Source organism: Artemia sp. Qi Xiang Cuo, chromosome 3 (genome assembly GCF_049724085.1).
Source record: "Artemia sp. Qi Xiang Cuo chromosome 3, ASM4972408v1, whole genome shotgun sequence".
Lineage (NCBI taxonomy): Eukaryota > Metazoa > Arthropoda > Branchiopoda > Anostraca > Artemiidae > Artemia > Artemia sp. Qi Xiang Cuo.
In genome coordinates this window covers 36601752-36614790 of record NC_142796.1, presented here as the reverse complement: position 1 = coordinate 36614790, position 13039 = coordinate 36601752, and the positions used below count along the sequence as shown (strand labels likewise).

Genomic DNA, 13039 nt, shown 5'->3' with positions numbered 1-13039 from the left:
AGCCTTTTTCGATTTTTTTTTTCGAAAATAACTCAATATTAAATCACCTGAAATCTTTAATTTTCTTGCTTATGGGTGCAGAATCATAGTTTCGTCAGTAATGAGGCTGCCATGCAAATATAAATTGTAAAATTGTCTGACTGAAAGTACAATTTGTTTTCCTCTTCTTGTGGTAGTTTGAGAGCAGGGATATCCTGTGCGTTTGGTTTGCTAGATTGTTTTATCGAGAAAAAAAAACGGAGTTGGAGCTGAGCCCAAAGGTACGTACGGTAGCTACTACTACAAACAACTCCCTGCAGGAACAAGCCCCCCTTATTCCAGCACAGCTGCGCATGTTCATCATCACAATCTGTTCAAAGCTTCACTCTTTACCCCCTCCTAAGAACTTCAAATTACCTTCAAATCATTAATTTATTGTCTTTTCTTTTCATTCGGAGATACTTATTTTTCGCACCAACTAACGCTATCTTTGGCAATTTGTTATCCTTCAACTATCATTCAATTTAATGCTTATTTTCTTCTTCTTCTCTTTTTTTTGGGGGGGGGGGTCGTTGGGACAGCAACAGAGGAATTGACACTCACTTGATATACTATGCAGGACTTTGACTGGACTGTTTCTGCTTGAGCAGGTCTGTTGATTGTTTTAGTCGATTGTTTCATCGAAGAAACGTGGTTAAAGCTGAAACTAAATATACACACACTAACAATAACTACAATTATGACTAACAATTCTCTGCAGGACTAAGCCCTCTGAGGCCAACACAGCTTTGCATGATCCTCCTCATTACAATCTGCTCAAATCTTCACTCTACCCCCTCCTATGAAGCTGCAATTTCCTTCAAGTCAATTATTTATGACCTTTTCTTTTCCATTTGGAGACGACCTGCTTTTTGTCTAATCCTAGAGATACGGTCGAAAAGCAATCCGTCATCCGTAAAATCTGGCCTAGTCGTGGTAACCTTTCTTTCATTATAGCCCTTGAAAGTGAGATCAAACCGGTTTTTTTTGTACATCTTATTGTTTGATATACGATCAGGCAAACGAGTACCTAAAGTTAACGGTAGCTGATGGCAATAGAAAAATTTACCAGAAGAAAGAAAAACGGGCAGAAAAAGGGAGAAGAAGAGAAAAATGGGCAGAAAAGGGGAGAAAAAAAAATGGGCAGAAGAAAAATGAGATTAATTCAAAAAATTTCAAGCGGGGTACTACTGGTCATTGTAGATATTTACCAGCTCTGTAGACAGTTTCAAGCTAAAACAGACTATAATTATTTAAAGGTTATTATTACTTTGTAAAATTATGAAGAATGGCCTAACACTTATGCTCATCAAATTTATGTGCAGAACTGAAAAAAAATTAAGTTGTTTTAAACTTGAATTTTTATCAAAGATCATGGTTTGTTCAGGTTTGATCTATAATTTGAGAGTAAGCAGAATATACTTATTTTTTAATGTTTTTTTCTGATTGAGTAGTAGTTATGATTAGGTTAATCGTACGAAAAATAAGAAGCTTTGTGGAAATGAGATTTTTTTGGAAGACTGTGATTGAAATAAAACTTCAGCGAATATTTGAGATATATGACCTAGCTTTCTTCAGCAAAATGTAAGGCAAAAGCCCAGAAAGAAATAAATAAAAAATCTAAATGGCTAAAAAAAAATCAATAGAAACAAACCTGAAACAAAACCAAAATAAATAACGACCGAGTCTAACTTAATAATCTGCTTAGGCTGCTTAAAAAAAAAAAAAAAAAAAAACAATCGCTCTCTTTTACAACTTGTTTTTTGTTCATTGAAATTACGTTTAAGTTGTTTTTTCTATGAAAAATTTGTAAAAAAAAAAAAAAAAAAAAAAAAGAGTAAGAACTGAAAGCCAAATTTGGCTTTTCCCTTATAATTTCCTCGAAAAAAAAAATGCAAGAAAGAGAAACTGTATTTAAGTTATATGAAATTAGGGTAAATGTTGCGGCTTTTTTTGGAGGGAGGAGGGGGGGGGTTAAGCGTTGTATGGACGACTTTCAAGTCGTGTAAAAGGACTTTTATGTCTTAACTAAGTCTTAAATAAGTGAAATATCTTGAAAATAGAATATGTTTCTTGACATTTAACTGTGGGAGGGAGCTAGTTTTCTTACTAATTGCTTTAAAAATAGTATTACATGTCTTCTTTTTTGCAGCCTGCATCAGCAAGAGGTCAGGGGATTAAAGTGATTCACCGGTGGGATCAGTTGTCATCTGCTCGACCTCTCGTCGTACAGGAATACAAAAATAATCCCTACCTAATAAGTGGAACCAAATTTGATATAAGGATGTATGTGCTCATCACCAGCTTTGATCCACTTAAAATATATCTCTATGAAGATGGACTTGTTCGCTTTGCTTCCAGTAAGTTTTTCTTCTTTTTTTTTACATCTGTAGGGACTTTATCAAACAGTATTATAACTTTCCTTGATATAGCACTCGTATTTATTTATTCTCCTGATCAAAAGCCAAACTGAATAAATTGTGTTTTTATAGTTTTATTACACTGCCTTTCTATGACGCACAAATAAACGTTCAAATGGGGATAAATCCATTTATTTAGACAGTGAAAACAATTACAAAAGTCTACATATTTCGATCACTTATACAGCGACCGTCATCAGTAGAAATACTAAAGTATTAAAATTAAAACTAATATATTTATACAGAACAAAATTATTAACTTCCGGTTCATTTACTAGATTTTTTCTGAGGGAGTTCAATAAACAGTTTATTGAACTCCCATAGAAAGGCAGTGTGGTCTGGGAAAAGGATACCTAGTTTAAGGTATTACGTCGAAAATGCGTCGTATATATGGAGAGATGAGACCAATCAAGTATACAACTATAAATTCAACATTTATTTTGTATAAGACCTTGCCACCTTCATTGAAAATTCATTTTACATTTAGGCAAGATTTAAGAAGAAAATTTACATCTCAAGATTTTGAATGAACCCTGTTTATTGAATTCCCTCAGAGAAAAATCTAGTAAATGAACCGGAAGTTAATAATTTTGTTCTGTATAAATATGTTAGTTTCAATATTAATAGTTTAGTATTTCTACTGATGAAGATCGCTGTATAAGTGATCGAAATATCTAGACTTTTATGCCTGTTTTCACTGTATAAATAAATGGATTTTTCCCAATTTGAACGTTTATTGTTTTCCCTTAAAATAAGGACGAAGAACAAAAAAAGAAAAAAAAAAATTGGCCATTGCACGTTGTGTGATTTGAAAAATTTATTTTGAAAAATTGCAAGGGTGTATTCTAGACCCTATTATCATTAATTATTTGTTATTGTCGTCAGCCTGAAATCAGAGGCGCAGCTCGGGTTTTCAGCGCCCGCGGGCAATGTCAGTCCCCCCCCCCCCTTCCCCATCATCACTACCATAATATTAGAAAGCAAACTCAGTTCGGCACCCCTCAGAGCTTCTGTGAAGGTGCGTCATCCCCTTGCCCCCTGCCCTTGCTACGCCATTGCTGGAAATGGCCATTGAGATGCTTATAACACATAAAAGGGGCCAAGATTGTAGTCCGTACTGAAGCTGTAGTACTATAAATTGTGTATATATTTTTTTATCATTGACTAAAAACGAAATTAATACCCAAAAATTCGTTATTATTGACGATAATTGAGTTCTGAAACATCTCCCCCCCCCCCTCTATATCCATCCTCTTCATTATAAGCTACTTGTTAAATTTATTGCGTGGATGCAATATTTGATTTGACTCGTTTTCTCGCTATAACCGAAGTTTTTCGAAAGCTATTCGACTATTTGAAATTGCATCAATTTTCTGATTAATGCAATAGTTATGCATGGGCATATTCACAACGAGATTCAAATAGCAAATTGAATTGAATTAATTTACTTCAAAAACAAGTCATAAGCAAAGAAAAAGACGAAAAAGAAAGAAAGACAAACGAGGCCCCTCAAAAAAATAGATGAATAATCAACCCAGCACTGCATTCCACTAAGTAAGTAGGACCTTCAAGGCCGTATCCAGGACTTTTGTTTCAGGGGGGGGGGGGGGTAAAAATCTTTCCAAAACGCAAAAAAAGAAATTTATATGTTATTTTTGTTACTTTTTTTCGATTCGGGAAAAAAGGGGGGTTTTAAACCGGGCAGCCGTCCTGAATACGACCCTTAGGACCTTCCAGGAAGGTTTACTGGCTTCAACCTATTGTGGCACTTTAATAGCACCGCAACAAAAGGATCAAATACGACTATTTCCTCATGTTAAAGTAAAAGTTGGATTTCCCAAGATTTAATTATCTTCGTAACATTGATTGTTTCAGATGGAACATATGCCTTAAGGGTCAAATAGGGGAAAATTTTCGAAGCATATTAACGGAGGTTTGAACTCCCTTGTGTAGCCCTTGAATCCGTATTGCGTTGATGTGTCTAGGTGTGCATTTGATCATTGTCTCATAAAAATTGCATAAGTGAATCACTTTGATGGCCATGTTTTCTGAAGGAAAAACAAAGTAACTACTGAACTAAACTATACACAAAACGTAAAATAACCACATAATAGAATTAAAAAATATCGTTCAGATTTTCTGTTGATAGTAGACATGAGTCATTTTCTTGTTTAAATATTTGAAACTAAGCTAATTGCGAGTGATTTTTTTATTTAATTTGGCTCTCATAACGCTTTTATTTGAATTATTGATTATATTTTGTATTTGCAGTGAAATACTCCTCCGAAATGACTAGTCTTGAAGATAACTTCATTCACCTAACAAATTATAGCATTAATAAACATTGTGATCAGTATATTCACAACGAGGATGCTGGAGCATGCAAAGGGAGCAAGTGGTAAGTCTTTCTTTTATCTAGGTTGTCTTTTTTATTTTCTTTCTCATACTTTCACTTTAATCCGTTTTTATTTTGAGTTTCTTTTTGTATTCCTCTTTTATTCAAACGTACGGATTTATTACTTTGATTATACTAGTAATCAACATGAATCTCGAGAATCGAAATTTTTAAAAGCATTGGGATTGAATAAATTTCTCGATTTTCGATTTTGATTGTTGACCATTTTGCTGTCTTTTTCTCTCTCGCTATGCTCAAAATCAAAACCCTATTTGAATCCTTCATAATTTTATAAGTGAGCTTTTGTATGATTATTTGGGAGTCTTTATTTTAGACTTAAATGAAGAGACCAAGTCGAATAACCCGACTTCATTAGGTTTATAAAGCTCTGTCGGGTAGTGTTAGTTCTAATCGCCCTGAACATTTTTCACCCATTTATGACTAGTTCCCTCTGCCTTTTTGGAAGTAAATATTAGGGTCTGTAAATGTGCTCTTTGAGTTAAGGCATTGATGCATGCTACAGCAGTATATATAGCTCCCCCTGGGCCATTTGTAGCGCATAGAGCATTCATAGATGTTTCTTAGGAGTCTAATAAAAAGATGGGTTCCCTTTCCTGTCGGAAACTTGTCGGTGATATAATAGTAAAGGTTGGTCTAAACAAACGGGAGAGTTAGGAGTCTTCTGAGAGGAATGCGCTCAGAGATGTGAAAGCGTAAAGCTTGTACCAATGAATAAACCCTAATGATAACTATTTGCCAAGATTTGTCAATGGTCGATATAGGGGCCTGGATTATTTGTGGCAATTTTATGTGTGCTGCTCGGAAAAAGAGGAGGGAAATGGACTACTCCTTGAAATTTATATCTAAAAACTAAGAATACCGTGTAGTTTTCCCAGTGCAAAAATAGTTTAGTTATTTTTTAAGCACAATCGTGCTGGCCGAAGAAACGAGTTTTTTAACTCTGACGTAAAACAAAAGTAAACCAAGTATCTGCCAAAATGAAAATATTTTGTTAATCGGGTGACGAGAAATTTGGCTGCCGAGGCCCTGCATAATCAGCTAAAATGACCAAAATTAAAATGAAACTTTCGTGTAAAGACTCTTGTAACCCAGGTAACCACCATTTCTAGGTGGTGAGGTCTCATATTAGATTACCAGTTGTACAAGTTCATCACATTAGTAAGCTCAAATAACAAGGTTATCTACTTTTATCGTTTATCTGGAAAGATTCCACAAAAAACCTTATTAATTGATCTTAACTAATATACTTCTAGTCACAACATAAAGTTTGGCCATTTGATCATCTGATCAAATGGTAATTCATGAAGAAATTGCAGTTCAAGTTATCTGATGAAATTGTAATGGCTGTCCGAAAATGCTACAGGATTCTAAATGTTATAGGGAACCAATATGGAATGTCTAACGCACTGGCAGACATCAAATTTTGAGGTTAAGGGCCACAATTGACCTCTATCGTAATTAGGGGGGTCCGTGTTGGCGAAACCGTGTGGAAGTTAAACCAGGCTCTTCTTATATGCATTTTGGAATCTGCAGAATTCGCCCTACTGGAGAATACCAAACCTCGAGGGTTTATACCCCAAGATCTCAAGTTGCCGTACCGACAAAATATCGTTTTCCTTCCACTAAAAAAGATAACTGGAAGTATTCATGTACAGAAATGTAGAGACCTGCGTTTCTATTGGAGATTGGACTCCATAGAGGCTACTTGATTATATGTTCTATGGATAGAATTTATGTCTCTTTGGACTTTTTGTATATGTTTTATGCGGTGGTTAAATGACTACTAAAGGGCTCTTAGCAAAACAAAAGTTAATGTTTAGGAAAATTATATTGTGTGTCCTTTTATTCTAGGCTTGACCTTGATTCATGACGTGCATTCAGATCACCTGTTCGGTTTTTGTTTCAGGACCCTTAAATCTCTCTGGAATTATTTGCGTAATGAAGGAGCAGATGTTGACGAATTATTAATGAGGATCCGAGATCTTGTCATTAAAACTGTCATAAGTGGTGAAGGTGTTGTCAATAGATTATGTAATGAGAATCTCAAATCAACGTATCAGTGTTATGAGCTCCTAGGTTTTGATATACTACTGGATACTGAATTAAGGTATACTTTTTCTTAAGCTGGATTATATTTTTCTGTTTATGAGAACCTGGTGTCTCTAGCAATTGGATTTTTTTTTTTTTTTTTTTTTTTTTTTTTTTTTTTATTATTATTATTACTATTTTGATTTCCTTAATTCTGTCTGTTTTTTTTTCTCGAACGGACAGCATTTAGGAAATTGTTGATCCGCATTAGGTGCATACGGAGGGTAAGAATTTTGCGATATTAATTAAAGGAACCCCTACTCCCTTCAGAAATATTGCGGCCCATTTGTAATAAATGTTGCTTTTTAGTATATAGAACATGTTTACACGCTTTTATTGATTAAAGCTAATATTAGCATGTAAATGCACAAAAAAATAATATCTCAATTAACTTGTGCTGCTTCAATGTTGATGGAAATAAAAAATAAATTTCAAATAATAAAATAGCGAATAAATGTTGTACAAATACTCTTATCTTTCTGTTGTCGAAACAGAATTACCTCCCTGTAGGAATCTATTTGAATTATGTCTGCTTAGTCTGATATATGTTTCGTCTGTAATTTGTATTCGAATGGAGGAAGAATTTGATGGTGAAAATTCTGGATATTTAGCATTTCTATCCGAAGTCTATGGTAATTGTATACCATTTTATTTCCAAGAAAGTCGGATGAAGCTGACTTATGTATCTGATATACAATGTTACGTGATTTTTCTCAGGTTAGTTATTGGCTGGAAGTTACTGACACTTAATTATTATTCAAAGTAAAATGGCAATTGCGCTTTATTTTACAATTAAATATAGTATGGTACAAATTTGTTCTTCTGAAAGTCTCATCTGATTTTTTTTTTAATTATTATTGTTATTATTATTATTATTAAAAAATATGAATTGAAAGAAGCGTATAGCTTATCTTCCGAAAATTATTACCTTTATGAAATAAAAATGCCGCTTTTGTGTCTGTTTGCATAATTATTGAGCCCTCTCTCGTCATAAATCTGTTCAAGGATAAAATATAAATTTGTTACCATAACGCTCATGAATGTTGCTAGGCTGAAATAATATCAGTAAAGTCCCCCATAACGCTTATGGATCGGAACGCAGAGAAGCGTAACAAATGTATAAACTATAAAAATACCTGTGAAAACTATGCACGATAAATTTCCAATGAAAAAGAAGACAAAATAAACTATTGAAAATATTCCATAGGAAAAAAGAGTCGATGAATTTAAATAAAAGTATTTTGTGTGACAAAAAGTTAATTAAATGTACCAGGTCAGGTTAGTCCAGAATCCCACTAGCACATAAGTATAAAATAGAATAAGGCTTTATTTTTAAAAGTTTTCACAAGCGATAAATCGCCGAATTTAAGTTCGTGTCACAAGAAAAAATAAAGTAAACAGCAACGATCACAAGCACATCAGTGAAATTAGGATCAGGGACACCAAAACATTAAGAAATATAAACAGACAAAATATAGACAAATAAAAATCAAACAATTAAGTAAAATATTAAAGTAGCTAAAATAATGTATATATAACAGGTTATACATTAAACGTAAAAATTTGTCATAAAACGGCATATAAAATAATGAGTAAAAAAACAAACAAACAAGAGTTTCAAACTAGTGTAAAAAAGAATTCATTAAGAGGTATTGGAAGTTTTAAGGATTTGAGTGAAAGTTGGTATAAATCTATCTAAATATCTTTTTGCTTTAGTCTATACAGGTTCTAGAATAGGGATGGGATTTTTTGCCTCTCTTTGGAGAGGCATCCATTCAAGGATTATGGGGAGGCGGAAAAAGGCGGAAGCGGAAAAATTCTAAACATGTTAGAGCTGAAAAGATTCTTCAGTGTAAAATCAGAAGGATTCGAGTTCGCCGTGATTTTGAATATGATTCTTTACGAAGAAGATTAAATTAACGTCAAATAAATTTGAGGAAGATAAATATCTTCAGCCGCAACCAAAAAAGCTAGGAAGGTATTCTGAAGCCAACTATGAAGGTGTCCATCTAGGCGGAAGAGAACAATTGAGATAAATTATCTCCTTCAAAATTAGCATTAGCAATATGGGTTGCTTTTTGGTACTCCAGAGGATACTAACGTGTAAAATGTTGAGCCAACAGTTATTATATGGTTATTTTCATTAAGTCTCCACGACCAAAACTGAGACAAAGGCTTAATATTGGCTTAATTTTTGAATTAATTGCAAACAGGCCGGGACAGTTCAAAACTGTAACCAAAGCAGTTTATAGTTGTGTTTAAGTCTGCATAGTTTGAGCTTTTGTGTTTTAAGTATTCTGATTCTTGTGCTTGATGCCTGTTCACTAAATTCTTCCCGCTATATAGGTTTCATCGATAAGTATTATATTTCTTTCCTATTGGAGTTCTTATGCTGCAGTTATCATTTTGCTTTTACGAATTCCTTCAACTTTCTGCAAGGTGAGGTTTCTATTATCCTGCATATAATAAGTTCACATAATATTTTTAGGCCTTGGCTACTAGAAGTTAACATATCCCCTTCATTGCATTCATCATCTTCGTTAGATGTAACTGTCAAGGGGCCCTTAATACGAGAAGTATTTAATTTGGCGAGGTTTCATTTTCCGTCAAAATTTAATGAAGAAAAACAGGTAAGTTTTCTAATTTGCTTTTTCTATTGTCGTTCGTTTTGATAATTGTTTAATGGCACACCTGTTTAACATTTACGTGCTTTAAAAAAATCGAATTGTTTCAGGAAATTTTGTTTTGTTACAAACAATAGACGTCTTCTATTCTTCCCGTTTTTCAGTAAATGAAATTAAGTACTGATATGATGACTGACATAATGATCGTTTTAAAAAGTAATCTGAAGCAGTAATGAAAATGAAATACATTTGTTGTCATAGTTTTACAAATCGGGAAGGCGTCATAACATCTAACCGTGAGAAGCACTAACGTCAGGAGCACCACAAAATCTGTCATAACATCGACAAAAAAAATCCGTCAGAATCACTAGCCGTCATAACATCTAAAACTTTAAAACTTTAGTTTTTTTGGGTTTAGGGGGGAAAAAGTACCTAGGTTAGGTTACGTACTTAATATATGCTATGCTTTACCCCCACCCCCCTGATGTACAAATATATAGCTGAAATTTGTTTCTAAAGTATTATATACTTATTAACATTATATAAACTTTTAAATTTTTAGATGTTATGACGGTTAGTGGTTCTGACGGATTTTCCTTTTAGATGTTGTGACGGTTAGTCGAAATGGTAGCACCCCTTACAAATCATATTAAAGTATATGACAAGTTATATTCTTTAATAGATAGAGTAGTAGATTGTAACCCGGCTGACTGACCGTTAGTCTGTACGAAAACATTAGTCTGTACGAAAAGTGTGGTTCAATCCCGCTTTCTAGGGCTATAATGAAAGAAAGGTTGAAATGGCTAGGGCACGTTCTTCGGATGAATGATGACAGATTGCCGAAGATTGTCCTTTTTGGCAAACCGTCTAGGGCTAAATGGAAACCAGGTCTTTCGTGATTGGGGTAGGAGGATGTCGTAAAAAAATGTCTAATGGAAATGGGAACTTCCTGGAAGGGTGTACAGAGGGAGGCTTTTGAATAGATTAGGATGGAGGAGAAGCTTGCGCAGCTTTGTTGGCATCAGTTGGCTTGGTGTTGTGGTGAGTTGTTAGTAGTAGTAGTAGTAATAGATGACAATCACTAACTTTAAAAGCTATAAGTTAAGTTTGAAAAGCAAAGTAATATTATTTTTTAAAGGCACGAACTTATTATTGAAGTTATCAATGTTTTTTGTTACATATAATTCATTTTGAAGATTTCTATTAATTGTAGTTTTAATTAAAAGGAAGGTGTTCAAAATCATTTATTGAAGAATTTCAAGTGGCAAAAACGGATATACCCCTTTTATACTTATGAGGGAAATCTTCTTGGATAGAAATATGTAAAAATGACCCGTTTTGAAATCTGATAGTTTTGACGTTCAATGCGTTCATTGATTTTTCAGTGTTTGCAGGATGGAACTATAAAAATAGTTCCATAGAGTATAAAAGTTTATACTCTATATCCGTATATAGAGTATAAAAACCTGTCTAAGCCATTTTTATTTCCTAATTACTATTAGTAATTTTTTCATTTAATAGAAAAGTACTGATCACTATTTACTTATTCATTGTTTCCCTTTCTAATTGTGGATATATTTCAATAATTTCCCTGTATTCTATCCAATAAGGCAAACAGAAAAATACTTTACTCAAGTCCTTGTCCAAGCATGTTGGATGTTTTTAGAAGTCTACTAAGATAAAATTATGGGTGTCAGTAAAGGGACTGAAGAGTCGAACCATGCCCTTTGCCGTTTGAAATTTTTCAAAGCCCTTTCTGGAATTTTACTTTAGGCTTTCTCGGCTGAAATAGGTTTAAAAATAAAGTGCGAGCTTAATATTCTGTTAAGGAATAATGCCAGTTAGTTTCTGGTACTAATTGTTCTCAGTTTAATCTTGGTTCTTTTTTTTTTGGGGGGGGGGGGGTAACTCTAGTTGATTCGTGGCACTATTTTGCTAGGAACTTCAACGCAATAGTGTAAAAGCTAAGCTATTTCATTTGTTTGTCCCGGGTTCGTCTTCAGTGGCTCTAAATTTTGTCATATTCCGTTTTAATTCTTTTAGAGATCTATCCAAGCCAGTGTTAATCTAAATTGCTCTTTTGATACTTTTTTTGTATATAAATCTTTCTAGACTTCCTTTTTGAGCCTTTTTCTTTCTAATTTATGTCATATTATTCTTGGATCGAAATCTAGTTTCTCTTTCTTTGTTGATTTTCATCTTTTATCCTCTCCCTTCCTTCTCTCTCTTACTCTCTCCGTCTCCCTCTCTCTCTTTTTTCCGCGCCCGTTCGCTCAGTCCCTGCTTTATTCGTTTGATTACTGAGGCATATACAGTGCAAGTGCACCATAGCTGTTGAAATTTGAAGTCCTTTGTTTGCAGTAGCTTTTGGCTGGTTTTTGTTTGTGCATATTGTGAAAGTCATATTCACTTTTTAATCTAGAAAGAAATGAGCAAAATCCTCGGTATTGAGCAGGAAATTGGATCTTTTTGCATGGATGGAAGGCTGTATAGTCGTGTTCTCTCCGTGGATGAAAAAGAGAAAATTGAAGATGTCCTCCTCTCCGCTGAAAGTGGACTTCGTCAAGAGGCAAGTAGAACCTTTTTCCTCTTTCATATCCTTCAGTAACGTGATATCAGAGAAACCGTTGATTTTGAATTGAAAATCAAGTATTTTGCAGTAGACACCAAGACATGGCAAATTGTAGAAAAAAGCCAGGAGAGATAGTCCGAGTAATTGAGAGGCAAAAATGTTTAAATGGCACGGGTAAATGGCGGGAGTAAGTAAGTCTCTCTGATTGGACAAATACTTGTGTTGTTAGTTTTTGGAAAGGCACACCTGCCTAGTCTCAGGCAGGTTGACCAGGAATTTGAAATTGACATAGGACCATTAGATTGCCTGGAATGAGAGGCAAATTAGTTTGTTACACTACATGTTTGTTAGTTTTCCTTAAAGATAAATTCTTATTTTTAAGGAATTTTCTAACCACGATTCAAATCAAAAAGTCAGTAAGGACTCTGACACAATAAAAATAAAAATAAATTTTGAAAAACTTAGTAAATCGTCTTTGGCTATAAACCCGTAATGCACATATCCATTATTTTGTGGGTCGTTCGGAAACCACATCTGTGTACTGTACTTTCAAAATTTTTGTTTTATTTCAGCGTTAATATCCTTACAAACTCTTCTCTCTGAATTTTCGTTTAGAAATTTCCTAAAGGAATGTATTTTTGTCGTTCATTGGCCAAAAAAGTCTTTTTGGCTATTGAATGTTTAATATTTATTATGAGGTTAATTTTACTTGTTCAGACCGGAAATACTACTCAATACATTTTCTCAACTCCAGAAATGAAGCTAACAAAAAAGGAAAGTCTACCCAAAAAAATTTGTCTGATGGGCATTTTATAACTGAGACACTGCCTTTTCACCAATTCTGTTAAGCATTATAGCCACTCGTGTAAATACGGAACAAAGTCCAGGATAATTGAAGACA

The 13039-nt window shown here is 34.0% G+C and overlaps 1 protein-coding gene across 3 annotated transcripts in view; it reads left to right on the top strand.

Moving 5' to 3' along the window:
- The window catches only part of LOC148954058 (tubulin monoglutamylase TTLL4-like), a 62899-nt gene that overhangs the window by 36559 nt on the left and 13301 nt on the right, over positions 1–13039 (top strand). For all 3 annotated transcript variants that reach the window (XM_089086905.1, XM_089086903.1, XM_089086904.1), the window contains exons 10-14: positions 2171–2378; positions 4710–4836; positions 6761–6961; positions 9431–9572; positions 11989–12135. In XM_089086905.1, the coding sequence (XP_088943031.1) occupies positions 2171–2378; positions 4710–4836; positions 6761–6961; positions 9431–9572; positions 11989–12135 (825 nt within the window). The remainder of the gene's footprint in view (positions 1–2170; positions 2379–4709; positions 4837–6760; positions 6962–9430; positions 9573–11988; positions 12136–13039) is intronic.